This window comes from Drosophila santomea, chromosome X (assembly GCF_016746245.2).
Source record: "Drosophila santomea strain STO CAGO 1482 chromosome X, Prin_Dsan_1.1, whole genome shotgun sequence".
NCBI classification, from domain to species: domain Eukaryota; kingdom Metazoa; phylum Arthropoda; class Insecta; order Diptera; family Drosophilidae; genus Drosophila; species Drosophila santomea.
This window is the reverse complement of record NC_053021.2, coordinates 2,978,681-3,004,850: the sequence shown is the minus strand read 5'-3', so window position 1 is coordinate 3,004,850 and position 26,170 is coordinate 2,978,681. Positions and strand designations below refer to the sequence as shown.

At 45.7% G+C, this 26,170-nt stretch overlaps 4 protein-coding genes across 9 annotated transcripts in view; 2 read left to right on the top strand and 2 right to left on the bottom strand.

The window, feature by feature from the left end:
- The window catches only part of LOC120457020 (A disintegrin and metalloproteinase with thrombospondin motifs 7), a 10,256-nt gene extending 8,894 nt beyond the window's left edge, over positions 1-1,362 (top strand). Inside the window, exons 10-12 of one of the 2 annotated variants that reach the window (XM_039644175.1) lie at positions 27-401; positions 497-674; positions 756-1,362. In XM_039644175.1, the coding sequence (XP_039500109.1) occupies positions 27-401; positions 497-674; positions 756-1,057 (855 nt within the window). In that variant the 3' untranslated portion in view covers positions 1,058-1,362. Of the gene's footprint in view, positions 1-26; positions 402-496; positions 675-755 lie in introns of those variants that run through there. The other variant, XM_039644176.2, reaches the window with a different exon arrangement.
- LOC120457021 (myogenesis-regulating glycosidase) lies at positions 1,110-10,762 on the bottom strand. Of its 3 annotated transcripts, none has more exons than XM_039644177.2 (6): positions 10,065-10,762; positions 7,319-7,488; positions 4,172-4,340; positions 4,012-4,107; positions 1,654-3,499; positions 1,110-1,589 (listed from the first exon to the last, which is right to left on the bottom strand). In XM_039644177.2, exons 1-6 carry the CDS (start codon positions 10,449-10,451, stop codon positions 1,453-1,455), a joined length of 2,805 nt encoding a protein of 934 aa, XP_039500111.1. In that variant the 5' UTR covers positions 10,452-10,762; the 3' UTR covers positions 1,110-1,452. The 3 variants fall into 3 exon arrangements, with proteins under 3 accessions (XP_039500111.1, XP_039500112.1, XP_039500114.1); XM_039644178.2 differs by lacking the exon at positions 10,065-10,762 and adding an exon at positions 7,814-8,229; XM_039644180.2 differs by lacking the exons at positions 7,319-7,488; positions 10,065-10,762 and adding an exon at positions 6,028-6,165.
- On the top strand, positions 8,939-22,955 carry LOC120457023. Of its 2 annotated transcripts, XM_039644183.2 has the most exons (3): positions 8,939-9,080; positions 20,621-21,809; positions 22,131-22,955. In XM_039644183.2, exons 2-3 carry the CDS (start codon positions 20,867-20,869, stop codon positions 22,580-22,582), a joined length of 1,395 nt encoding a protein of 464 aa, XP_039500117.1. In that variant the 5' UTR covers positions 8,939-9,080; positions 20,621-20,866; the 3' UTR covers positions 22,583-22,955. The 2 variants fall into 2 exon arrangements, with proteins under 2 accessions (XP_039500117.1, XP_039500118.1); XM_039644184.2 differs by lacking the exon at positions 8,939-9,080 and having other exon boundaries at positions 20,638-21,815; positions 22,131-22,230.
- Positions 14,233-26,170, bottom strand: LOC120457022 (sorting nexin-27). 2 transcript variants are annotated; one of them, XM_039644181.2, is made up of 6 exons: positions 25,259-26,170; positions 16,023-16,125; positions 15,883-15,965; positions 14,974-15,809; positions 14,729-14,907; positions 14,233-14,433 (listed from the first exon to the last, which is right to left on the bottom strand). In XM_039644181.2, exons 1-6 carry the CDS (start codon positions 25,582-25,584, stop codon positions 14,365-14,367), a joined length of 1,596 nt encoding a protein of 531 aa, XP_039500115.1. In that variant the 5' UTR covers positions 25,585-26,170; the 3' UTR covers positions 14,233-14,364. The 2 variants fall into 2 exon arrangements, with proteins under 2 accessions (XP_039500115.1, XP_039500116.1); XM_039644182.2 differs by lacking the exon at positions 25,259-26,170 and adding an exon at positions 16,208-16,653.

Below are 26,170 nucleotides of genomic sequence, written 5' to 3'. Positions count from 1 at the left end.
CTGATCGCGAACCGCATCTCGTTCAGAAAGTTGGTTGCGATTGGATCGTCGACTCGGAGGTGCAGGACGATCGGTGCGGTATCTGCGGCGGTACTGGCGATCACTGCCAGCCGGTGAGGGACACCTACGCGGATCCGTTCGCCGCCAAGGATGGCGCCTACGTGGAGATCGTCACCATACCGGCACGCGCCCGCCACATCCTCATCCGTGAGTTGGCCAACTCGCCGCACTTCCTGGCCATCGCGACGGGCGGCGGGGAGCGATTCTATCTGAACGGGGACAGCCTCATCTCCATGCCCGGCGAGTTCGAGATTGCCGGCGCCGAGAGCCTCTACGATCGCGTGGACGAGCAGGAGACCATCACAATACCTCAGCCCATTCAGCATTCCATATCGCTATATGTGAGTGCTGTTTGCTGTTTGCTGTTTGCTGTTTCATACTCATTGAGTTTTCACTGACTTTCCGACTTTCCCACTTTCCATTTGGTTTTCCTCAGGCGATTGTGCGCGGCAATGAGAGCAACGCTGGCATTTTCTACGAGTTCACGCTGCCCGCGCTGAATGTGACCGCTGGCAGGCAGTTCCTGTGGCGCCTCAGCAACTGGACCGCGTGCTCCGCCAGCTGCGGCGGCGGCGTGCAGCACCGGGAGCCCAGCTGCCAGGAGAACGGCAAGGGTGAGTCGTGAGTCCAGCAATCCAGCATGAAATCCCCTGAAATTGCCACTTAAACTCACTTAATCCTTGATCCTTTTAAAGCTCTGGCTGATACGCTGCCCTGCTGGACGCACGCGAAGAACAAGCGACCCGCGCGTCAGTCGCGCGGATGTGGCGACCAGCCGTGTCCTGCCCACTGGTGGCCAGGTCCTTGGCAATTCTGTCCGGTCACCTGTCGTCCAGCCGTTGGCGGTGGTTCGGTGGCGCCACCGCAACGCCGGCGATCCGTCGTCTGTCTGGACGAACACGACGTGGTCGTGGCCGATGCGGAGTGCGGACTGCTGCAGAAGCCGCCGGAAATGGAGCCCTGCGAGGCCGCGCTGCCGATTTGCAGGACCAAGTAGCACCACAGGACACACTCCTCCCTATTTATTGACGCCGCCACTGAAGGAGCAGTGCGTTGCAATGGAACATATTTATTCAGCGAGTAAGCGATCATCCCAGATGTACTTAACTATAACTATACGACGCACAAACAAACAAAAAAAGAATTATATGGAAAATTAAAAGTGGAAATTACATAGGCTTAGGATAACGCTTAGGCACTAGCGATAAGGCATTTTATGTATTACGATCGCGGGCTTATCGATATCTATATATATATATATATAGTATTTAGGTTACTCAATACAGATAGATGTATGCGGAATTGCCGGCTCTCTCTCTCTCTCTCTCTCTCTGTCACTATGTAGTTCATATCACAAGGATGCAGTGCATCGGGATGGCTTAGGGAGTGCACCTAGAACCGCGTATTGTCCGGCATCTTGCGGAAGTAGGCGATCTTGTCCTTGGGCACCCGGTAGCCGTGCATCCAGCGACTGCCCTTCCTCAGCGAGCCATCGATGCCGTCCTTCCACACGCCCTGCGGCAAGTAAACTGCAAACAGGACACACAGGACATCAGTAAAGGACGATACCATGCCATGATAGCTTTCACTCACCCTCGCGCTCCTCGCGGTTCGCATGGAGAATGGGGGCCACGATGAGCTCCTCGCCCACGGAGAACTCATCGCTGACAATGAGACAGGCGGGATCGTGGGGATCCATCATCCACAGGGGCCTCACCAGCGGCAGTCCCTCGTTCATCGACGGATTGAGGTACTTCTTGAGCAGTGGAATCACGATCAGCTGGCGCACCTCCTTCAGCTCCTGGGCCACCCGGGTGACCAGATCACTGCGATACTCCGAGGGCAGGTGGCTGAACTGCATGGCCGGCATGAAGGTGGCCAGCTGGAGCCAGCGGATGAAGAGTTCCGGTTCGGGCAACGGTGGCTGCGCCATCGAATAGAAGCTGACCATCTTGGTGAGCGGTCGCTGCAGCAGGTAGTCGCCGCCAATCACGCCCGGCAACACAAACGGATAGCCGATGACGCCGTAGTTGAGCACAGCACCCAGCGTCTCGCGCAATCCCTCCCAGGTGGCGTTCGCCGGCGGAGTGCTGAGGAATGTGGGCGGCTTGGGCACCACACTCGCCGTGGAGACGGCCATCAACCCAGCGCCCTCCAAGCTGGCGGTGAACAGCCTGGCATAGGTGTCCGGATTGTCGAGGGTCTGGCGGCACTGGTAGTAGTGCGGCAGGTTGTAGCCCGTGCCCAGGTCCAGGTAGAAGCTCTGGACGCCGTACTCCTCCTTCAGGCGCTGCAGCTTCTCCAGCAGCCAGGGAACGGACGCATTGTTGGTTATGTCCAGCACCCCGGCGCTGGAGCTACTCTTGTACCGGGTGAGGGCGGGAATACTGCGCTCCGAGTGGCGTTCGTAGATCAGCAGCTTGCGCTTCACTGCATCCTTGAAGTTCGCGCTGTCCGTGCTGATGAACGGCTGGATGGTGAGGACCACCTTGAATCCCCTGCGGTGCAGCACATCGATGGTGTCCTTGAGCGTGGGAAAGCGGGCCTTGTCCACCGTGAAGTCGCCAATGTTCTCCTGCCAGAACTCATTGATCACGATGTGGCCGAGGCCCATGGCAATGGCACTTTCCGAGTAGTCACAGATGGCGGACTCGTTGAGGGACTCGGGCAGCTCGGTGTGCGGTATCCTCCACACCGGCTCCTCCAGCAGCGAGTGCAGCACCTTGAACTCCTGCTCCTTGAGGCCATCCCACAGGCTCTGCTGCGTCATCAGCATGTGCAGGCTGCGCATGTCCTCCGTGGTGCAGATGCGGTAGTCCAACTGCGGCAGCGGCGTCAGGTGATTCACGAAGGTGAACTCATCGTTGGCCGCCCGCAGACAGAAGCGGTTCTCCGTCCGGTTGACGCCCAGTTGCAGTGGCGTCTTCTCGCTCACCTGCATGGCCACGCCGATCGAGTTGATGAAGTACCTCTTCACCCCATTGCCAAACTGATGGATCTTCGCGTCGCCGGACGCATAGGGGGCAAAATCGAAGTTGGCATAACTGAGGGACCACTCCTGACCCTTGGTCACGCCGCCGCCGAACCACAGCCCGTTGTCCCGCTTCAGTTCGTAGCAATCGGTGGGCAGGAGACCCGGCGTCAGTGCCTGCCACTGCAGCGTGTAGCACCGGAAGACGCCCTTGTCCTCGAAGTTCATATGCAGTCGCGCTATGCCATTCCACTCGATGCACACGCTGCCATCAGTGCGCCGCTGCTCCTCGAGGCAGTGGAATGGCGCCGTGTCGAAGCCCAGGGTCACGCCCAGCTGACCCGATATCACCTCCTTGTCCTCGTGGCTCAGGATGCGAAGGATGCGGTCGTGCGAGTTGAACTTGATCTTCTGGAAGTAGCTCCTCGTGAGCACCTGCTGGTGGTAGGCCACATAGGCATAGCCAATCTGTGGGGGTAAACGGATGCAAATTGAAAAGCTATCGATGAATGAGTTTCTACACATATGTTTGCCATATCTTGTGGCCTCTTGGCTTTCTTTAAGTAACCTTGTCAAAGTGCCACACTTTAAGGCGCTCAAAATAAAAGGCAAGGCGATAAAAGGCTTAACAACTCAACACACTCTTTTCGGGAGCTCATAAAACCCATTTGGACATCGGGCAAAATTATTCAATCACCCTTTATCTGCAACGCACACAGTACTTTTATCGTGTGCAGCTGGTTGACAAGCTAAGTCAACCAAAAATGTTTAAAAGCATAGATGCAAAGTCATTGTCTTATTGATATTAAGAATTTCCTCTGCGAAATAATCTACAAATTCTCATTGAGAAATTTCTATTGAAAGCTCTGCATCATCATGTTTATGATCACTCACTATGCCAGTGATTTCCACTTCGACTCAATAAATGAATAAATGAATGAATGATTGAACGCTGATGTTCGCTGATGATTGCTGCTTACCAGAAATATGATGATGAAAAACATGATGATGACGAATATCTTGATTTTGTAGTCCTTCGTCTCGCGCTTCTTTTTCCTTATCAGCTGCGGAAATGCCTGTGGATATGTGTGTTTTTTATCAACTTGACCTTTGAACTCTGTGCGCGTGGGACCAACTCACCTGCATCTTCTCGCGCAGCAAACTGGCCAGGGAGTTCACGCTGGTGATGGAGGCCTGGTTGGAGGCCAGGCTGTGGCTATCGAAGTCGCTGGCCAGCATCTCCTTGCTGTTCAGCCGCAGGGCGGGCAGTGGAGCAATCGAGGCGCGTCTCCTGCTCCGAAAACGATCGCTGCAAGAAATCAGTGGTACCTTTTAGTTCTATATCGGGTTATATCCTTTGGACCTACGTATGATCCCTATTATCCCTATCATAGTTTTGCTCATAACAATCGACATAATTACTCAAATGTGGAATGTTACACCTCGTTGAGTTTGTAATTGAGTCTCCAATCGATTGGCATTTAAAAATGGGAAATAATTTTTTTTCCCCATTTTTTGCAAATTTTGATGATGTTACCCCTTACAAAAAATGAAAAAAAATATAAAAAAAAAAATGTCCTTAATCGGTCAGAAATGGTTAGCTTTGCTAATTTGCTGCTCAAAACAGTTTTTCTTTCATCTTTACGATCATTTTTAGTGAAGTTATGATGAAAATACCCATAGAAAATAGTGAAAAGTCGATTTTCTGAATTTCCGGCATAAAATAATCAGTTTTTTTGCCACAACTTTAAAAATAATTGTCCGAACATGGAATGTCATACCTCGTCGAGTTCGTAATTAAATTTCCAATCGAACGGTGTCCTTAAAAGGCGATTCTATTTTTTAGCCATTTTTTGTAAATTTTGATGATGGTACCCCTTACAAAAAATGCGAAAATTTGGCCGAAAATTATTTTAACAATGTCGGTCAAAAAGTGATTTGGTTGATTAGTTTTGGTAATTAGGAGTACAAAAATGTAATTCTTTTAACTTTCTGACAATTTTTAGTCAAGTTATGCAGAAAATACCAATCGTAAATATTGCATTTTTGCCGAAAATCGTTTTTCTGTTTTTTTGCGGAAATAAATATCAGTATTTTGAACACAACATTCGAAATATTGGTCCAAATATGGATTGTTATACCTCGTTGAGCTCGTAATTAAATTCCCAATCGAATTGCATTCCAGCTTTGACATGTAAATTTTGACCCATTTTTTTCAAATTTTGACGATGTTACCCCTTACAAAAAATGCAAAAAATTGAAAAAAATTAGATTTCTTGTATGCCTCCAAAAAGTGATAGGGATCGTTAGCATTGGTAATTAGCTGCACAAAACAGTCATTTTGTTGGCACTATGACCATTTTTAGCGGAGTAATGAAGAAAACGCCTTCGAAAACATTGCAGTTTTTTAAATAATCAATTAAAAAACCCATAAAACTCTATGAGTTTACCAAATAGTTTCTCATTTATGGAGCATTTCAATCAGAACAAATGAGGAAGACCTATGTTGATTGTCCCTTTGATAGGCGTGGTATATGGAACCTAAATTCTTTTATGAGTCTGATAAGTAAAACAGACGTAACATTTACAGATGCAATTTGCTAGACTTACATATGTGTATATTTTATTTTAAATACCCCGAAAACACTTAATTTTTGTTTGTTTCTGGCAGATAGCGAATGAGATAAGGTGAGTGAGGCCTTGTGGAATGGCTCATTCAAATGCGTGGATGCAACCGAATGGACCCTGAACTTGCAACACCATCGGGGTCGCCTTATCGCCCTTATCGGGGGGCGGAAGACAGTCGTTGAGCCCACTTTCCACTTTTCACTTTCCGGGTAGCCAGAGCAATTTTTGTTTGCATAACGCACACTTTTCGCTCCGTTCGCGTATGCAAATCTCGCGCAAACAAACAGAGCCAAAAAGTGACGAAAAAGCCGAGACACGAAAATCTTTGGAGCTGATATTGTGCTCTATAATTATATATATGTACATACGTGTATATATACTTGCTTGGCCTGATTTATTTACAGTTGATAAGCGGCCTGGCAGCTCTCGAAAAAGTCGTAAACACTCCCCCGTTGCCTATAGCCGATATATAAACTATATACCACAACGACTATATAACATCTATATAGATATATCACTTGGTGGAGGCGCCTTGAGTTGGAGTTGGATATGCGGATGCTATCACGCCCAATCGCGATCATCAACTGAGCCGAGGTCCGTTTATGTCGCTCATGCCGCACAGCTCCAGATCTGTACAGTGGAGCTTCCTCCACCCCAAATTAACTTATCAGACGCTGGAGAAGATTGGAGACCGAGACTGTGTATAGTAATGTGCTTAAGCACTTAAATTGCCTCATCGCGTGTGTGTGCCGGCAAAAGCTGAACGCTGATGACACGGGTCTCTGTCTCTGTGGAGAAATCTCGGCGAACTCGAGATGTACATACATATTTACGTATATTCAGACCCTTTCCTTTGGAGAAATCTCAGCGAGACATTGGAACCGTTTCTTATGGTATCTTACAACATATATCCCTTGCAATAAGCTTTCTAGTAGAAGATGCAACTATGGAGTTGCTGGGCTGATTTGTAATCACTCGCAGTGCACACTGCAATTACTGATAAGAGAGCTCTTGAAATCAGAATGCAAAGCATTCGATTCGAGTCGGCTGGTTTGAACTGCTTTGAATTGATATAAAGCCGGATAATTAATCTGGGACTCAATCTCGAATGAATGTATTTATGAATTTCCTTTTACAGATACTTTCCCCAAATCATGTCTACTACAATAATAGATAGTAAATATGGCTCAGGTGTGCAATTTTACACCTGGTACGGGGCAGCCTATCACTTTGATAATAACTGTTATTGGTCCAACACCTTGGCGATTCCATGTGGGTAATCATAGGAATTCACGCTGTCGCGGCGAGTGAAAATCGCTGTGGAATTGGCATGGAAGTGGGCAGTAGCTGCAACCGATACTCGTTAACCGATGGGGCGTTAATGTGGAGGGGAATGTTTGGGTAAGGCACGTTCCACTGGCAGTCAGTCGACGCCACAATTGAATTACTGTCGTTCGCTGGAGACAAAAGGCAGCGACTTTCGATTAATTAATCTAATTGCCCGATGATTCAAGTGGGAAAAAAGTGCCCAACGACAGCGTGGGCCAAGTTTAAAGCAGCTGCACACTGTATTCTTTGAAATTATGTAAATATACAACATGGAACTAAGCCACTATCTACTACTGGGTTATCAGTGCAGTATCTGAACAAATCACTCACCGGTGAACTGGTCTCCTGGCGTTCCCGAACTCGTCATCGCTGTCATCGTTGGCAAAATTGATGGCCTTATCCGGCGTATTGGCCGATGTCGTCGTCGTCGTCGTACCCGTAATGCCCGGTGTATCCGGAGTGGCCGGAGTGCCCAGGCTGGAGGTCGCATCGTCGGCTATCTGGAAAATGGGAATAGGAATTTATATTGCCACACAGACACCTTTCCTTTATATAGATAGCTGGCTAGATAGAGCAAACAGCTGGCGATTGTAACTGAAAGTGCGCGATTTTGGTACAATACAATATACTCGCATATTGTGATATTGTGTGTGGCTTCCCTGGGCTTTTGACACCTGCACTTGGGCAAGGTGAGTGCAATTAGCACAGAGGCGTTACCGCAGAGAAGGTGGCTCAAAGTAACCGCAAGTCCGGAAAACTGGCATCGCATCGAAATGAGATTGGGAATGAGAAACTCATGAGCCACGGGCCACACTTAGTACCTGCCTTATCCTTATCCGCAGACGCACTAATATCGAGTATGACGGCGGTGTCTGTATCTTTAGCGGGTGGCTGATCCTCGATGGGAACACTCGAGAGGATGAAGCGGCTGTTGGGCGAGCTCATTTCGGGCACTCAGGAATTATATCATGCAATTATTGTGTTATCACAGGCACAATATTATATTATATTACAAGTACACAAGGCTACTTGAAGTTGCTTAACACGAACACCGCACTGATTCGCAAAAAAAAAGTAATACAATTATTTGCTAAATTAGCAAAGTAGTTGTTTTATTGGTTTGCTGTTAACTATGTTTGAGCTAGTTCAAATCGCCGATACTGTCGAGTTGCCAAATTAATTACATAGGACACCGATCCGAACGCCGTTAGTGCCGCGATCGCACTGTTAACCGTTGATAATTGCTGGATCGCTATTGCCTGAATATTGTTTTTGAAGCCCCAATTTATGCGTTTTAATCGCTTCGCTCTCGCAGCCTCTGCCGCGGTCGCAGTCGGCGTCGGCGTTGGCGTTGGCAGCGCAGTCGCTGCGCGGCGTTGAGTGGAAGTATCGACACCCACACTCAGAACAATCATGAGTGGGAATTTGATTTTGATAGAATTATCCGGCACAGTCGTAAATTAATTGCGGCTACCCTGATTGTCGACCGTACTGCGGTTTTAGAATTTTAGCGCCGATTCAGCCTTACTTCGTGACGTATGGCCATAAATATGAATGCACTGCAAATAATTTCATTTCATACCAAAGTAAAGTACATATATATTTTACACGGCTTTTATGAAATCGAATACTATTGCAATATCTTGGAATACAACAGAGAAAATCGGTCCAATTAAATCTGCGTGGTGTGACATTCATGTCTCCCTTTCAATATTTATTTATTCCACATTTTCTCAACTCTCTTCGAAGCGAAAAGTTGCGAAGCTAAAAAACATTGCATACTTTTGGGCATGCCGCGCACAGACCACACTGCGTATGTGTTATATTCTCGCTGTGTGACAGTTGATCGCTTGGGCACATCACACATACGCCGCGTTGGCCTGGCCACGCCCCCTCCGCCCGCCCGACGGCGTATTTGCAGCTCTATAATTAGCGCACGGCATTCGTCGCTACCTTCCGACACCAGTAATGAGTTTGAGTGTTAACACATCGAAAATAATAGACAAAATCTCCCACGGGAAAAAATATCGGATGCGCTAATAATTCAGATATTCTAGTTTGGAATTCAGAGAGTTCGTTCGGTCGGAATAATGTAAATATTTGTGCGAAATATCGGCAATCAATCATAATTGCTTTGCGCTTACATACGTCTCTGTTAAGTGGGAAAAAAATAAAAACATATACTTATGTAATACGTTTAAAGAATAATGAACACGTTGTTGCCTTCAACGGCAACTTGTTTTAATTTGTACCAAATTCAAGTGATTTCCAATGATAATAGCTTGTTAGCATAAATGTTTATGCAAATGTCGGAAGCTATGAATTCGTATTTGGAGCACTATGCATATATTAATGGACATTTAATGTGATATACTAATCTATTGAATGGATGCCTAAGCGACTGCTTAAAAGGTATTCTTTGAAATACACTAAATGTGCTAAAATAATGGTGCCCATTTGTACCGTTGGACCATCATGTGACTATTAACTAAAATTCGGGTTTTCGTCACATGTGTATTGTTTGCCAACTTCATATAATTAAGGCACAATTAACGTTTGGATATTTTTTGGATAACTTTTCTGTAATTTGGCGAGATTCGCCGAGCGCGAGGAATCACACTAGAGGCGATGACGCTGCGCTTAATTACGCATTGTATTTTAATTTCGAATGAGGCTTAACTGCTCAACTGGTTTGCTGCAATTATATATTTAAAAAAAAAATGGAAAAAGAGACAAAAAATAGCAGAAGATACGCTGTACCGCATTCTAGATACCCTCTAAAGGCAGCTCCCTGCAAAAGTGTGTTAACTTCATAAATGGATACTCGTTTGAAAAAACCTACAATTAGCTTATCGTTTTATGTAAATTTTCTACTTAAGCTTTTGAGAATACCAAGCGACTTGTCTTTCGAGGAATTTATATAAGTATTTTAGTGGGTCATAAACTCATCTTTTTATACCCCTCCTACGCCAGATTCTTCGTTTTACATCGGCACAAGATTTACAAGATGAATTCAATGTTAAATTAAAGATGATTATTTGATTGCCGGGCGAAGTGAATGGCGAGCAATACTCACGATCTCCTCGTGCAGCGCATCCTGTGGCTGCATCTGGTGTCGCAGACGCAGTGCCTCCAGATCCAGGGCATTGATGCCCGACGGCATGGATATGGAATTGCGCCGCAGTCCCGGTGCAAAGGCCTCCGGCGAGGGCGTCGCCGAGTTGGACATGATCGCCTCCGGTTCCTTTTCGTTGACCATCTTCAAAAGCGGCAGCTCCACATTGCGTCGCTCGCTCAGTGATTGCTTCCTGGGCATGGCGCCCAGCAGCTGACGCTGCTCCTGCTCCGCCACCGGCTCGTCCCGCTCATCTCCATCTCCATCCGCGTCCGCGTCCGCGAAGGCCAACTCCGGATGCTGGCCGTTGAGCGCCTGCGCGGCTCCCGTTTGCGATGAGTGAGCCATTTCTCCGCTTCTGGCGATTCTGCCGCTTCTCAGTTCCAGCGGCTGCGTTCCAAACGCGATCGCGTTCCACTGGCGAATGAAAAGGGTTGAGCGGCAACCGGAACCCGAAATCGCCGGCGGAGCGAAAGAGAGCGCTGGCGGGCGGACAGCGGGAGGCGGGAGGCGGAAGGGGGGGCAGTGAGCGGGCGGCTTCGATTGCCATCGCTATTTGCCTTTAATCAGCGCTTATCATCGCTCGGCGATAATCGCGCACAGCGATCAAAAAAATAAAGTGTTCAATCCCAGTGCCACACATACATATGTATGTCTATATATATTATGGCTAAATTAATCAGTTAAAAAGGTAATCGAATAATATATGAATCAAGGCTTCGTATTTGCTGAGCCCCAAAAATAATTGTACCAGTTATATATTTTTTGGAAATTTTCAATTTGCATCACTGCTTTTTCAGTGTATGTGTACTTTTAATCCGTGTGCACTCGTTACGCACACATTGCTCATACGCCCCGTGTTTCCCCCGTATAAAAAAAAACTTCTTGTTTGAACTCTGCGACTGTTGTCCGTTGTCCCACTGAATCGGTTAATTAAATTCGCTTTCTAGCCATAAGCCCACTTCGTGGATCGCATTTGTTTGCCTGGCTAATTAGGCGTAATCTAGCACCGACTACTCTCTACCATTCGCGCTCCCCGTAAAAATGCTCTACCTCGTTTCCCCACCAAAGTGTACTCGAATAAAAGGCCAAACAAAAAAATTAATCAACTGGCAAAGTCAAGAGCCAAACTCGTTCGTCCGCCGATCCGATCATTTCAATCGCGCAGCGCCTTTCAATAATTACATGTGTTACCTGATAAGGTGAAAACCAAACCAACCCAGCCACCCACATCCACCCCCCTCTCCCTCTCCCTCTCCCCTCTCCACCCATGGGCAAACTTCTCGCCCACAACTAATTCGCAATATTGTTTAGCAAATGGCACTCATAAATTGTCTAGAAGTGCGCAAATATTTGACGATTGAACTATATTTACGATCATTGCCACAGGGAAGCGAAGAGCAGGAAATGGAATCAAATAAAAAACACCGCTTTAAAGGAAATATAGAAATATATGCCGAGTAATGTAATTATGGTATTTTAATTGAAATAGTTTACATTTTGTTTGCATGGCCAGCATAGCCTGTGGGCACTGTACCGCAGACGAAACGCATAGAGGCAATCGCACTGAATCACATATTAGAGACGGTAATAAACCGATTTAGTGATACACTAAACACAAAACAAAAACGGGCATAACCATTCCACGTTTACAGCTTCTGATAAAACCACTACGGTGGGACTAAAACCACGCTGCTAATCGCTCGAATTTGTTATAAACTATTAAGTTATAATGCTGTGAGGTGAGGCGATGCCCGATTCGAGAATCAATAAGCCGAGATCGCAGGCAAATAATTGTCATGCAATTCGCGATTCAAAGTCACCGCCAAAGTTGGTCAACTCTCGCATTGTGTATGTGCGTGTATTTTCAATAAGCCAACAGTACGACTATTTGCAACTCGTACAACCTTTACCATGGACTGCTGATGACCTCATGTGGCTCAGCACTCAATCTTCAGTTGGTTTAAGTCTGCAAAAAAGATACAAGTAATACAAACCAGAGATTCAGTCGAACGGCAACCACTATATAAGCGAAAATCTAGAAATCCTCTACATAATGCAATTAAATTCGATTCGAAGGCCGCACAAGTCGCAGAAGAAATGATTTGAGTAATTTTGAAAAGGGGAAAAATGCAATTTGCTTTTATTATGCTTGTTTTCGATAAATTTGTTAAATTTGTTCATTTAGTTTTAGTTGTACACTTAATCGTTTGATGGATGTTCCAGTTCACATACGCATTTATTTATTTATTATTTAATTTATCATTTTATCATTTAGCTTATTTTCGCCGAGCTGTGTTGTCGTATTAAATGTGTTCGAAAACATTGATCATTACTATCGTATTTATTAAGGAATGTATCTTCTTGTTAGCGTATATACTTTTCTCGATATTGTAGTATGTGGCTTCTATTTGCTTTCGCGGTCCCCGAGACGCCCAACACATTTGTTTGCTCAACAGTCACGAGACACAGAAAGAATATTAAATAAACAACACGACAGAGCGTAGTTAGTTGCATAGTATTATTAATTATTATATGGAATACACACAAATCTAAACTAAGCGCTTGCTACATGTAAATGGCCAAAAAGAGAGAAATACAAAAAAAATACAAAAAAAAAAATGAAAAAACGAGCGAGTAATAATAATAAACATAATTTTAAATTCACATTATCGTAGGACTACAACTAAACATAATAAATACATTACGTGATCTACGCACATCGAGAGATTAACAAATCCAATACAAATACGAACGAGATATGGAATCAATTAAATAATATATAAAATTAATCGTAATAATCGTGTAAATTGTAAATATCACAAGCAGTCGTCACTTGCATCGTTGATAAATGTATGCCTATATGCCATTCTATAAGTTTGCGGATGTGTAATTGTGTTCTGCCTTAAAATGGTGTGAAATTGTTTAGGTTGTTTAGGTTTTGGATTCGGATTTTCCTAATGTGATTTCTTGTGAAAGAAAGCTTGGCCTTAGCGCGCGATTTTCGCTATTTGTGTTGTGCCTCTCTTTCTACTGCCCGCCTGCCGTCTCTTTCTACGTTACGTTTTTGAGTTCGCCTTTGAGTTGACATTAGTTGAGTTTTGAGTTTTGAGTTCTGAGTCTCGCTTTTGCATTTGTTCAATAACTATTAACGTTACCTTATATTAACTAACAATTTCTATAGAAAGTTTCGAATGAGTACAATATTTTCAACATTTCATCGCTTTTATCTGATAGATGTATATTGTTTCGCTTAGCATTTCTTTTGCTGATTTCTGAATTCTGATTTCGGTTTCATGCGTTGAGAGTTTGTTCTAGGCCTTTCTACGTACATACAAATAAATAAATGATCAATGTCTGTTGATTTGTTTGCTAAACATTTATGTATATGTATATATATATGATGTATATTTGTGTATAATTAAAATTGACTTTTTACAATTCATTTTTCAAAGATCTCCTATAGCCGCTGCTTTCCTATGAGCAAAATATACAAACACAAACGGAACAAAGGGTATTTGGAAAAGTACGAATTAAATATTACGCTGAGGTTGGCTTAAATATACTCTTTTATATATTTTTGTTTGTTTTGTATTGTTTTTTAATGTACGCATGTCTGTGAGTGGTGTGTATATATGTATATATATATATTTATATTGTATAATGAGAATCGTCGGTTCTGCTTGATCTAAATTGGTGCCTGTGTTTGCTCTATGTGCTAAGTGCCGAAAACATTTGAAACATTTTTGTTGCTGCTGTTAACATTTTCCAACCTCGTCCAACCACCGGACCAGACGACCAACCCATCCGCATCCCAAATCGGAGCCACGAGAGCCAAGGCGATTGCAATTGCTTGTCAATGTACAAATTATATAAATGTATATATATCAGTGCCAAATATACTTTACAATATATGTGGGTGAGGCATTAGATGCAGCAGTGGACCAGCACGAATCTGAGTCCTCAGATTCCGCAGCCCCAACAACTGACCAGCCGGAATATGGCAAGCTAACCGAAGGAGATGTGGTGTGGTGTGGTGTGGTGTGGGCTCAGAGGCGGAGAGTTCGGCAGTTGGGCTCCTCCCAGCAACGAACCACTAACGAACAATGTGCAATGCCTCGGACCGCCTGGTGATGCTTGGTATGGTACTGGGTTGCTTAATCTGCCCCTCCTGCCGTCGACGCAGTCGCTGCTCCTCTTTCTGCTCCACTGGCTCCTCTGGCTCCTGCTCCTGCTCCTCGTCCAGCACCTTACGCCTTCCCTAGTCGCCGCTGTCTTCCCACTTGCGCTCCTCCATGATGCGATCAAAGCAGTCCGCAAGGAATGCATGCTGCAGGATGGAAAACAATATTAATTAAATGCAATTCACATGGGAGTGGATGTAGGGATTTGTGGCTTATATAGTGTGCAGCTGACCTCTCTAAATTACTTTCCCAATCAACAGGACAATTGCATGCAAATTAATTATGTCATTTAAATCACACAAAAGGTAATTAACCAAGTTCAATTTACCATTGCGTGTTTTGTCATTCAAAATATGTTACTATATTAAAGGGAATCATTTCTGTGTACACCAGAGCTATACTATATGCCATTATATTGCACTGTTCCACATCCAAACTTACATATGGCGTGTAGACTTTGACCCAACGTGCTGGCTTATCTGGACGATTGTACTGAAAGCAGAATGACATGGACTCCTCGTCGCTCTCGGAGCGCGTGATGCTGTCCCAGGTCAGCTCGACCATTTGCGCCTCCAGTGAACCATCCTCACGGCAGGCGTGCAGGCGAAAGCTCTTCATGCCTGTGGAGAAACGAGAGTTGTTGCTAGATACGTGGAATAGAGGAGTTTTCAAACACGATTACTAACCCACAGCGGGCACAACGTGTCCCTCCTTGCGACTATCACAGGAGCAGTGGGGAAAGACGACGTCTCCATATCCTGGCAGTGTGCGGGCCAAGGCCAGATAGTCGCCCGCCTTCTTGGCGTCCTGCAGCGCCTTCAGCTCGTACAGGCGTCCATCGGCACGGATATTGCCGCGATTCACCTCGTCGACCGCCTGGTAAAAGATGAAGCGGCCAGCCTGCTCGCCATCCGGCAGCGTCAGCTCCTTGGCCACCGAGAAGAGCCAGCGACGGACGCAGAGGCAGGTGGATGAGGCGGTGCTGTAGTTCTGCACGTACAACTGATGTGGAATCTCGTGCGGCTGCAGCTTCCGCTCAAAGTTGTACTCGACGATCTCGAACAGGTAGAAATACTGCTGCGTGTAGGCGGTGAGATTGGCGCGCTGCACCAGGATCTCCCATACCACCTGGGCATTGGAAGACTTCTTCACCGACACGGTGCTCACTTCATGATCGGGCAGCATCACCTTAATGTCCACCGGCGAGGCGGATATATCATCCTCGGTGTCGGTGAGGAAGTCCTGAACGGCATCACTCTCCGCAATCACCCGCACAGCGCACACCTTCTCCAGATACTGCTCCAGTCCACGGCGCCTCGTGTCCAGCTGCTGTTCGCTCAGCTGGAAGGGCCACTTGCCGGGCAGCTTGGGAAAGTTGAAGCCGGAGAACTCCTTGCGCAGCAGCGAGTGCAGGTTGGCGAACTCCCGATAGCGACGCGAACAGAGCTGCCGTCCAGCCATGTGTATGTTGAAGACGATGTACCGCTCGCCATTTCGATTCACGATCCCATAGTCCGGTATGCTAAACAGGGAATGGTATATATAACAATTAGTTTTCTTATCCAATTAATCTGTTTCGTTTGACGGGAACTTACCTAATGGGCAGCGAACGCTTGTCCGAGTAATCGATGTAGGAGTAGCCGCTCTGATCCTCCTGTGGCTCCAGTCGATCAGCCTCCTATCGAAGTAGTAGTGTGTCATATTTGTGGCTAAATTAATTATATTTTGAACTCACCTGCTGTGTCACCGATATCACCGTCAGTGTTAGGCAGTCGCCGCCGGATTTGATCAGATCTACGACCTGCTTATGTGTGGCTCCCTCGACGCTGACGCCATTTCTGCAATTAAGCGGAGAGAAGCATTAAAACATCAGTTGGTTTTCAATGGTAATATGGTATAGAAGCTATAGCGAAACCCAACCGAAGACAACGTTTCTCTAAGGCCGTCAACTGCGCATACTGAACAGAATGAAAGGGCAGCATCTCGAAGGAAGTTGCTAAAGTTGCAAAAGTTGCGAAGAAGTTGCGAATGGAATCGGTGCTGAACGATCGTCACTGGCGAATTAAAGGCGTTGCCATCGACCGCAGATCCATTTAAGCGAAAATAACAACAGTGGGAGCCCGGAGATAGCGTCGATAATGGATGCACTGACATCGCAGTGGCGTTGATAAGGCGGCTACTCTGGATGGCCGGTCGATTGGCGTCCATTCGACGATGCGGGTCAAGTTGGAATCACTTATCGTATCTATCTAGGAGCGATGCTCTCGAACTTGAAGGTTGATCGACATAGAAACAAATGATAACCTTATTGTAGTGATAAGCACTTAACTGAAATGAGGTACAAGTCACAAGAATAAATCTGACAATCAAATAGTGTACATCATAGTGGGCTTTCAATTCGATTAAGTGGGGAAGCAAACAATTATTGAATTGGAACGACAACAAGTAGCACAGATATTAGTAACGCCACCACGAATCCGGATTAAGTGAATCAAGTTGATAGCAATAAAATGGGAACAACGAAAGGCCTTGGATAAGGGCAGCCTTAGCTTTCTTCCTCGATTTCCTTCACTTCTCCGGAGGAAAAGGCGTCTTCCGGTTTGCCATTCGCCATTCGCCATCCCATTTCATCCCATCCCATCCGTACCGTACTGAAGTAAGTAAGTAAGTAAAGTAAGTGAATAAATAAATCGCTGCAGATATCGCCGCACATTGTGACGCACTGTGCAATGGTTGAAAAGCTCCCGAGACTCGCAGCATGACTCACATAGCGACATATCAGAAATCCAGAAATGCAGAAAATGGGGGGGTCCAATAAGCGGCGTGGAGCGTTGGGGAAGAGAGGTGAAGATGTGGAGATGTGGGGATGTGGGTATGCGGAGGAGAATGCAGTGCAGGAGACAGGCCTAAACAGTTGAGCGCCTGAAACTGAATCTGAAACTGAAACCTAAACCAAGACGCGTCTCTGCTCTGCTCAGCTCCGGAAACCTGTTTGCCAGCCAGCCACTTGGTAAAAATAGTTAAGAAATACAGCAACGATACAAAAACAAGACGGAAACACAATAAAGCAGAAAAGATCACAACGAAAGAGCAGCAGCACAGAGCACAAAGCTATCTATGCATTTATTTATAGGCGAATGCAAATGCCTTTCCCTCTTAATTGTGTCCGACAAGATGAGGCGAATGTTTTTTTTCCGTTTACGACGCGACTGTATCATTTTCCATTAATTGTCGTAGCTTCAATTTAAGGCATCTTAGCTAGCCGTGCAGCTTGGCCAGCAGCTTCTCTGGGTGCGAAAAAGGGTATGTACAAAACCAAGGCACAGTGGGACAGGTGTACAAAGCCACACACACAAAGTGTGGCATGTGAAGCAACATCTGGCGGCTATATGTCTATTGGCTTATTCCCAAGAGCATTTCATATCGATTGACATCTACGTGGCCACTTTCGTTTGCCACTTTCGATTGCAACATTCAATAACTTGAAGTTACTTGTACTTCCGGCATACCTTCACATCCAGGGTATCTGCAAGGCTGATGGGCCGAAGCCACTAATGGGATTTCTATATCCATTTCGGTCAATGTTTACTCGCGATTTGTGTGCATTTCCCTCCGGCACTAATTGGACATGGTAATGCGACTGGACTGTGGGCTGGATTCGCTACTACGGGGTATGCAATTTTTTAAGTCCGGCAAATCGAATAAATATTTGCCGGGCACCGAACAAATAATAAAATCCAAAATGTTTACACACCGAATTTGAATAGTTGAGGGCGAAATGAAAAGATAATTCGCACATATAGGCTATGCAGAGGGGATTTCAAATATCTAAAAATAGCCTAAGAAATGTGAAGAGCAAATAATAATGGCCAATATATCTTATTTATATATAATATATATATATATGCACTGGATAGCACAAAGTTGGCGCCTGCATTCCATGTTTATATCTAATTCACCTTGGACACGTAGCATGTGAAATGTAATTCCATTAACGGGCATGGAAATCGAAAATTAATTAAGCCCAACAGGAATCCGCTGGAGGACCTGACATGAGTGCTTAACAAGTGTCCTGCCATTGCTTAATTCTCGTTTTCAGTTTCAGTTTCAGTTTCTGTTTCTGTTTCTGTTTGATCCCAATCCAAATCGCTTCCTATCCTATTGATACTCCCAGTCCCAATGCCAGTCCCAGTCCCAGTCCCAGTCCCATTCCCACTACCCACTGTCCACTTCCATTTCCCGTCGGGTTTATTTTGGGCTTAGATTGGTCCGCACGAAGCCGAAAAGTGAAACCTGAAAACATGAAAACCTGAAACCGCCACCAAAACTCCTCGGTCTCTGCTCTCGGCCGCTCTAGGAAATGCGGAAATGTGGGCCAGCCAGTCCGACAGACAGCCACTCTGCCACTCTGCCACTCCGCCAGTCAGCCAGTCAGGCAACCAAGCCGCAACCACATCGACATCCCATTGCCCATCGCCCATCGCCCATTGCCCCATGCCCCATGCCCCATGCCCTCCACCATCCCCATCCCCATCCCATTCAATCCGAGTCGATCCAGTGACGTAAATCTATTGATTATTGTCGGGGCATATGCCACAGACCAGCAGCAACAACATTGACACAGAACCCAACCGCAAACACAAATTCGTGGCAGCATAAAAAAAAGGTCTCGATTGAATTGGTCAACGTGTTTTATGTTGAGATCTTTGCACTTTGTCTCGAAAACATTTGGTATTTAATATGTATTCCAGTTGGGAACTCGTGTTGCTCCTGTTCCTTCGGCAAAAGTAGTCTCCTTGCCATTAATAAACACCCAAGTCCACAAAGCACACACATGGCTACAAATCAGCTAATGACCCTTCAATAACTCAAGCCATATGCCACAGTAACATTAGAGTGGTAGAGTGTGGCAAGTTTGAAATTTCCCAAGCTGGGAAATTGTCTGCCACTTGCGTGCTGTGCTCAAAGGCTTCTTAACACTCAATTTAGTTTCCGGCCCGAGAAGATGAACTTTGAATTGTTTGCTTAAACTTGTACATACGAAACGCTTTGGAAGATGCATGTATTATAGTATGTCGCATATAGTAAATGGGATAAAGGTCCAGGAGTTGCAAACAGAAAAGAGTGGAAAAAATGGGGGGAGCGAAAAAAATTGTGAAAGAAATTTCCGGCTCAAGGTGCAATTGTTCCTCTGCGTTTCAATCAAGTTCCTTTTTTATTGTCTGCGTTCTATTCTACGGATACATTTGTTTCGTGTATCTTGATATGCACTGAAAGAAATTGTTGGGCATGGGATTTCATACCGCTCAGATAAGCTTTTTAAAGCCAATGAATGTCACGTTCAACAACTATTTATTGCTATATTTACTCAAATGCTTCCCCATTTGTGCACTTTTGCGTTGACATGACTGTGGCGCGTTATTTGTTTTTAACGACAATTGCTTGGAAAGGAAAACGAGCGGCAAACTGAAAATAGTTCATAATCCCCATTGATTGAATCCAACAACCTTAGAACAGCCAACCACCCAACCAACAACCTCATTGTACCCCCACAAGTACAATGTTAAGTGGACTGAGAGATGGCCAAGTGCAAGCCGAGCACAAAAGCTGCAGATGGAATATGGCCAAAAGGAATGTCTTGTCTGGGTTTCTCAATCAAGTGATGTATCCAGAAGTATCCTTTCAGTGTCCTGTTTGTCTCAAAGGAGCAGTCGCAAAAGGGCAATTCCGTATTAATCCTCCCATTCAGGGATCAACGAACCCATCCCTCCAGTCGACCTCCAGAGTCTACAGTCTAACGAATCCAAGTTCACTTCAAAGTGCATTGCTTAGTTGGTCCATTGAATCATCGGCCAAGAAGTTGAACAACTTCCAATTATTATCCATACGACAAACGTAATTGATGGCCCATTTTCCTGTTGAAATGAATTAGGTTTCATGTATGAGTTTATGAGTTAATTCAGTCAACAAAGTTGAGACGTAGCAAACGTAGCAAATTGTCCAAGGAATTTATTTATTCAATTTGAATGGACAACAACAAGTGGGGGTGCGAAACTTTCTCCGCTGCAAATGTGGGTTAAATTCGCAGGCAAATTGTGTTTTCTCTCGGCAAAAGTTTATTGTTTTTAATTGCCCAATGTTACTGAACGCACACAGAGCACTGGATTCATTCTCTGTTTATTCCAACTTAAAGATAATAACGTCTTTTGTGTGTGTTTAAGTGGATTTCAAAACAAGCAGAAGGGCAATTAGAAATGGAAACCCTTCAATGAATGATGTGCACAAGGGGATTCCACTAACTTAATATCGTTTTTAAAACTCCTTGCATTCTAGATCTAGTTCGCTATTGGGGTTCCGTGTTTCTAGAACCAGTCAGCACTTGGAAAGTGGAATCTTTAGCACTTTTGGGACCAACAAAGAAACATGGGACCATTTCAGCAACTTATCCGGACCAATCAGTGCGAACTTGGAACCACTTGAGATTCAATGGCTAATCTAATCGCAGTGTAGCCTGCATTATACGTGCCCTCCAGTTCTTTGTCGCCGCAGTTAGTCCAGCGATTCGAGACCGATTAAACGATGGCCAGAAGACCTGGAACACTGGATTTCCAACTGCGGCTCCTTGCGTTGGGCGGACTACTCATCCTGGGATTGGCCATCGTTGAGTCCCTGGAGTGCTATGCCTGCGACTCCGCGGAGGATTCGGAATGTGCCACCCGACCGGGTCAGCAGCTGGAAGTGGAGGAGTGTCAGCAGACGGGCGACGAGTGTGTCACCTCCATATCGGCGGGTTTAACGCGACGGGGCTGCCTGGCGCGTTTGTATCCTAATGGCTACTGTGCCGCTCCATGTGACCGGTGCAATACGAGCCTGTGCAATCGGCACGTTTATCCCACGGATCGATTGCGTTGCTATCAGTGCAGCGGCTCGGATTGCATCGATGTGGCCAGTCGGCCGCAGTACCTGCTGCCGTGTCCGGTTTATCAGGAGGATGACAGGTGCTACACGAACGTAGTCCACTTATCCAACACCCAGCGCGGCTGTGAGCACACCAATCTGCCGACAACCTGTCCGCATGTCTGTCTGAAGTGCAATTACAATGGTTGCAATGCGGAGAAGACCGTCACGGAATCGCGCTGCCTTCAGTGCACCCACAATCGATTGGCACCCAATCCGGACTGTCTGCGGGACCAGGATCCCCAGGCGGAGCAGCCCAAGTGCTCGTTGAGCAACTCAACGGTGACGCATTGCGTCAACAAGGTGATGTACGGACACAGGGAGAACTGCTTTAGCTACCTCAACAGCCAGACGGAAGTACTCCAGAGGGGCTGCTCCACCAGCATGGGATTCTATCCCACTGGCGACCTAACCGAGTGCCACGGCGAATTCTGCAATGCCAATTGCCAGGATATTGTCTGCGCCGCCTGCAACTCCACCGCAAATCCTGCCTGCCGTTCTGGCCGCAATTTGCCAACGGAAAAGTGCGCAGCGGGCACCACGGCCTGCTATTCCTGCGAGCAAGGTTAGGGTGAGTGGGGCATCTCATCTCGACCAGGAACTGCTTTTAAGGGACCCACTCAAGCTGTCAGTAGTTCATTTTGAAATAAAACTTGTCAGGCAATGCATCTCTTCGGAAATTTTCATTTGAATGGCATTCATTGATTTAATTTTTGTTCCCTTGGCCATCTTTTCAAATTTGAATTAAATTACTATTTTGCTATAAAATGAGATCTTAATTGTTCTCAATTAATCAGTTTCCCTTATGAGCCACTGCTACCATCGATACATCAGTGCTTAACCTGGTGAATGCAATATTTGTAACCCATTTCCCTTGTCATCGCAGATACCTTCCTGCGACGTGGCTGTGCGGATGCGGATTTCGCACCTTCAGCCCTGGGCGAAAGTTGCCAGTTGTGCCGCGATGCGGACTCCTGCAATCGGTACTCCGTCCGGAGCTGCTACCGCTGCAATGCCCAGGACCAGGATGCGGACTGTGCGGCCATGAACCTGCCCACGGCGATGACCACCAGCAATTGCTCCAGCCCCACGGAACTATGCGTGAGCACGGTGGTCAGCCGGCTGGACGGGATCTATACGGTGCGCGGATGCGAGGGTCAGGTGCCGGAGTGCTCCGCCAATGATCCGTACTGTGTGCGCTGCAACGGAAGTCTGTGCAACCATGCACCCACTCTCTGGCGGCAGACGCAACTCGGATCAGCAGTTTCTACGGATCAGCAGTTGCCGCATAGCTGGTGGTCACTGCTGCAGTACTGGTGGTCCAGGAAACTTCGATAAGCACCCATTACATGGCTGGCTGGACGAACTATGCGCCTATATCTGATTAATGGGCGTGGCCAAGGGGCGGATGTGTTCGGCGGGAGGTAATGAAGCGAGCGGAACGCCCCCGAAAAATCGGGCAAAGAAAAGCATTTGGATAAACAAGCTGTGGATTACTAAACGGGCTCACTGGACACTGCTGCTCATTGGAAGTACGGATGCCATAAATAAGGATTACATATTGTGTTCCATAGATCATGTATGGCAAATAGTTCCTATCTAGGAGAATTGTATAATTGTATGTACATGTTTTAAAAATGTAGGATATCATTAGTAAAAACGAGGCTAGTTTTTTGGAGCTTGAAGCCAGTTTCGTTATGAATATATTCATATTTTTGATAAACTCTCAGCAAATTTGCGTATTTAATAATCATTAAAGTGGAGCACAAATATATTAGCGGGATTTAAGCGCTTGGTTCCAGATGAAAACTGGTTCGCAAAGGCGGAAACCAAATGCAAATTTGTTTGCTTTTACTTTCTGCTTTTTGCATTTTGCTTGCTCTGCAGTTTGCGCTTTCTTGTTGCTCTTGCTTTGCTTTTGCTTTTTCCTTTGCTTTGCTTTTGCTTTTGTTAGCTCACGCGCAGCCGAATTATAACGGCTGTCCGCCGTCGTCGTCGTGTTTGTCGTTGTTGTTGTTATTTCCACTGATAATGAAATGATGGGCACTGCAAATAGCAACAACAACAAGCCGCATAATAGTCAAACCCCCTCCCAGTCCCCCTCTTTCCGCTAACATCCACGTCACTCATTCTATTTGCTTTGGAAAAGTGTGGAAAATTTGCGAATTTTTCGTTGCCGACAAGGGAAGGTGACAATGATAATAAAGTTGCTGCATGCTTTCCAGTGCGACGAAACTTTGGTAAAATTTATTAATTGAATTTCGTACCGAAACCAGACTGTATGCTGTACTGTGCGCTAGAAAGGGACAGCGAAACCGCACCCACTATGAAAACAAAATGAAACTACAAGAGTAGCAAAGTACAGTGAACACTTCATCACTTTAGATTCGTAATATTTGGAAATTACCTAATTGAAGGCAAAAAAGTTTGGGAAAGATAGAAGATAGAAATGCACTTTTCAGGATTTAATATTATACATTTTTAATTGAAACACCATTCATGCACTCTATCGAAAGGCCACTGTACGTGAGTAATGAAATAAAATAAAATGATTGATGGACCAGCCTCAAAGAGAAGGAAGGGGAAGAGCGAAAGGAAGGATAGGGAAGAGAGGGACACGAGATATTCACTGATAACGGGTATCGAAACTAAAATGTCAAAAGATGCTAAACAAAAGCTTCGCCAGACAGGGACGCAAGATACGGGAAACGGGTGAGGAGCAGCAGTGTGAAAGAAACAATACAATGCGAGAAAAAAGAAATATAAGTGAGCATTTTAATTAGCCTGCATGCAATTGTGTTGGACTGAGTGTGTGTCCACGTGTGTGTGTTGGTGTGGTGCGTCATAATATTATGCCACTCGAGAAAACATAGAAACACAGAAAAGCGAAGTTTAAATTAATTCCATTAAACGAAAATATTTGTATTCATCAAGCAAGAAAGTAATTGATAAATGTGGTTCCTTATCAACATTTAACATTGTTCCACTGACTCATATTTCTCCATCGTCATACTTCCTTGTTTCAGTGTTATTTAAACAGGAATTCCGAGAAACTGATAAGCCCCAATATCATTTCATGACCAAAATGAAATACTAGCTCTGCAGAAAACTCGCTAATATTATCTAATCGTACACACTTATTTTGTTTTAATAATATACATGCATTATACATCAGATATAGGATATATGACTTGTATGGGGGCTTTGGGGCTTTCTCCCTTTTTAACCCCAATTTTCGGTAACAACCCTCTGGAATCCAGCAACAACCACCAACGCCATGCAGGTAGAAGTGTTTATTGATATTCCCGGGCTTTTTTGACCCACTACGAATTCACCTCCACTTCCAACTTCAACTTCAGTTCCCCCCGCACGCCCCCCACTCCATAAGAAACAACGAAAAAAGTGGGCGGGGTCAGAGGTCGCACATGCAAGCCCTTCGTGGGGTTAACTTCGCTTACTTAACCCCTGGCCACCCCGAAAATACCAACACCAGCCGTAAGCTTAAAGAGCTTACTCTTCAGATTGCCCTTTAAATTTATACAAACTGTATGTAAGTTTTTTTCTCCCCCACTCGTTTGTAAAATTAACTTAGTCGTGCAAAAACTAAAATTCAAACTATAATTTGATAAGAGAAAGGCATTAGTTTGGGCCCAGTTAAAAGTGTTTAAAATCAAGTAACTTGTGCGCACATTTTCCCAATTAGTGTTGCACATGCCTTAAGTTACAAGTAGACAAGTGGTCAAAAGCAGGTATTATACTCGCCTAAACTCAATAATGATTCTAAGGACTTTATGAAGTCGAAAGCAGATAAATGCAAAAACGCAGCACTTTTCGGATGAAATCTAGTTTTAGGATACAACTCATTGGGAGAGAGATTAATGAATCAGGAATATATTGAATATTTTCAATCACAGTTAATGATAGTGTCAGATAGCTATTAGCTCTTTAAGCTCACATTGATATCACATCCCCCAAAAGATGGAAACTAGCCTACGTAATGTGGATGGTACTTACACTTCCAGGATGCGATCGCCCTTCTTGATGCCCGCCTTCTCGGCCGCCCCGTTCTCAAGGACGGCGCTCACGTGCTGAAGGGGGGCGTACAGCTCGCCGTTGATCGAGCGCAGTTGACCCCCCTCGGAAACTTGGCCACGCACGTTGAAGCCGAAGCCTGTTTCCGTTTTGTAAATGGTGACGACACGGGGTCCATTCGCTGTGGTCACGCCTACGCCGACGCCCATGACGACCGCGCCGCCCCCACCGCCTCCCGATGATGCGGACACCACGGCGCTGGCGGGGGTTGGGTTTGGGAGGGGATGGTTTTCGCCAACGATGCTCATTGCGCCGGTCGTTCGCTCTCGCTCGCACCACCTCCGTCCGCCAGACCCCTCTCCCTCACCCTCTGCTGCTGCCCCTCTCCGACGTTCCTGCTTTCCACCTTTCCGCTTCTCAGCGCTGTGTTGTTTGCACAATATCTTTTGTTGTGTTGTGGTTATTTCGCTCTTTTATTTTGCGTAATGTTTTCTGCAACTTCTTTTCGGCACACACATACACAACAAACCACACTCGCACACACACACACACGTATAGAGACAGGCACCGCCACTTTTACTTTTTACGCTCCTCCTTCACTCCGCTTCGCCTTCTGCACTGTGCTCCACCGAAACTTCTTCTCTTCCTGCTCTTTCGCGCGCACACACACACACGCGCACACACCGCAAAAAAATAGATTATTTATGGGACTTATTTTAGTTAACACACACGCCAGTGTTTTCGCTACTTATTTTATTTTCGCGCTGCGCATTTTTGTTCCGTTAGTTGGTCTGTTCTGTGTGTTGATGTTCGTAGCGTAGTCTTCCGATTGCTTTGCGTGTATCGCAGTGACTGCCAGTCGATGTATCGGTGGCGTCCTATCGCAATGGGATC

What these genes read in the sequence shown, in the direction of transcription:
- LOC120457021 (XM_039644177.2), bottom strand. Translation starts at nt 10,451, where the DNA reads ATGGCTCACTCATCGCAAACGGGAGCCGCGCAGGCGCTCAACGGCCAG. An exon ending in TGCTGCGCGAGAAGATGCAG is followed by an intron (nt 4,108 to 4,171) that starts GTGAGTTGGTCC and finishes ACATATCCACAG; the next exon opens with GCATTTCCGCAGCTGATAAG. An exon ending in GAACCGCGAGGAGCGCGAGG is followed by an intron (nt 1,590 to 1,653) that starts GTGAGTGAAAGC and finishes TCCTGTTTGCAG; the next exon opens with TTTACTTGCCGCAGGGCGTG.
- LOC120457023 (XM_039644183.2), top strand. Translation starts at nt 20,867, where the DNA reads ATGGCCAGAAGACCTGGAACACTGGATTTCCAACTGCGGCTCCTTGCG. An exon ending in CTGCTATTCCTGCGAGCAAG is followed by an intron (nt 21,810 to 22,130) that starts GTTAGGGTGAGT and finishes TTGTCATCGCAG; the next exon opens with ATACCTTCCTGCGACGTGGC.
- LOC120457022 (XM_039644181.2), bottom strand. Translation starts at nt 25,584, where the DNA reads ATGAGCATCGTTGGCGAAAACCATCCCCTCCCAAACCCAACCCCCGCC. An exon ending in GGCGATCGCATCCTGGAAGT is followed by an intron (nt 16,126 to 25,258) that starts GTAAGTACCATC and finishes GCTTAATTGCAG; the next exon opens with AAATGGCGTCAGCGTCGAGG. An exon ending in ACACGTTGTGCCCGCTGTGG is followed by an intron (nt 14,908 to 14,973) that starts GTTAGTAATCGT and finishes GTTTCTCCACAG; the next exon opens with GCATGAAGAGCTTTCGCCTG.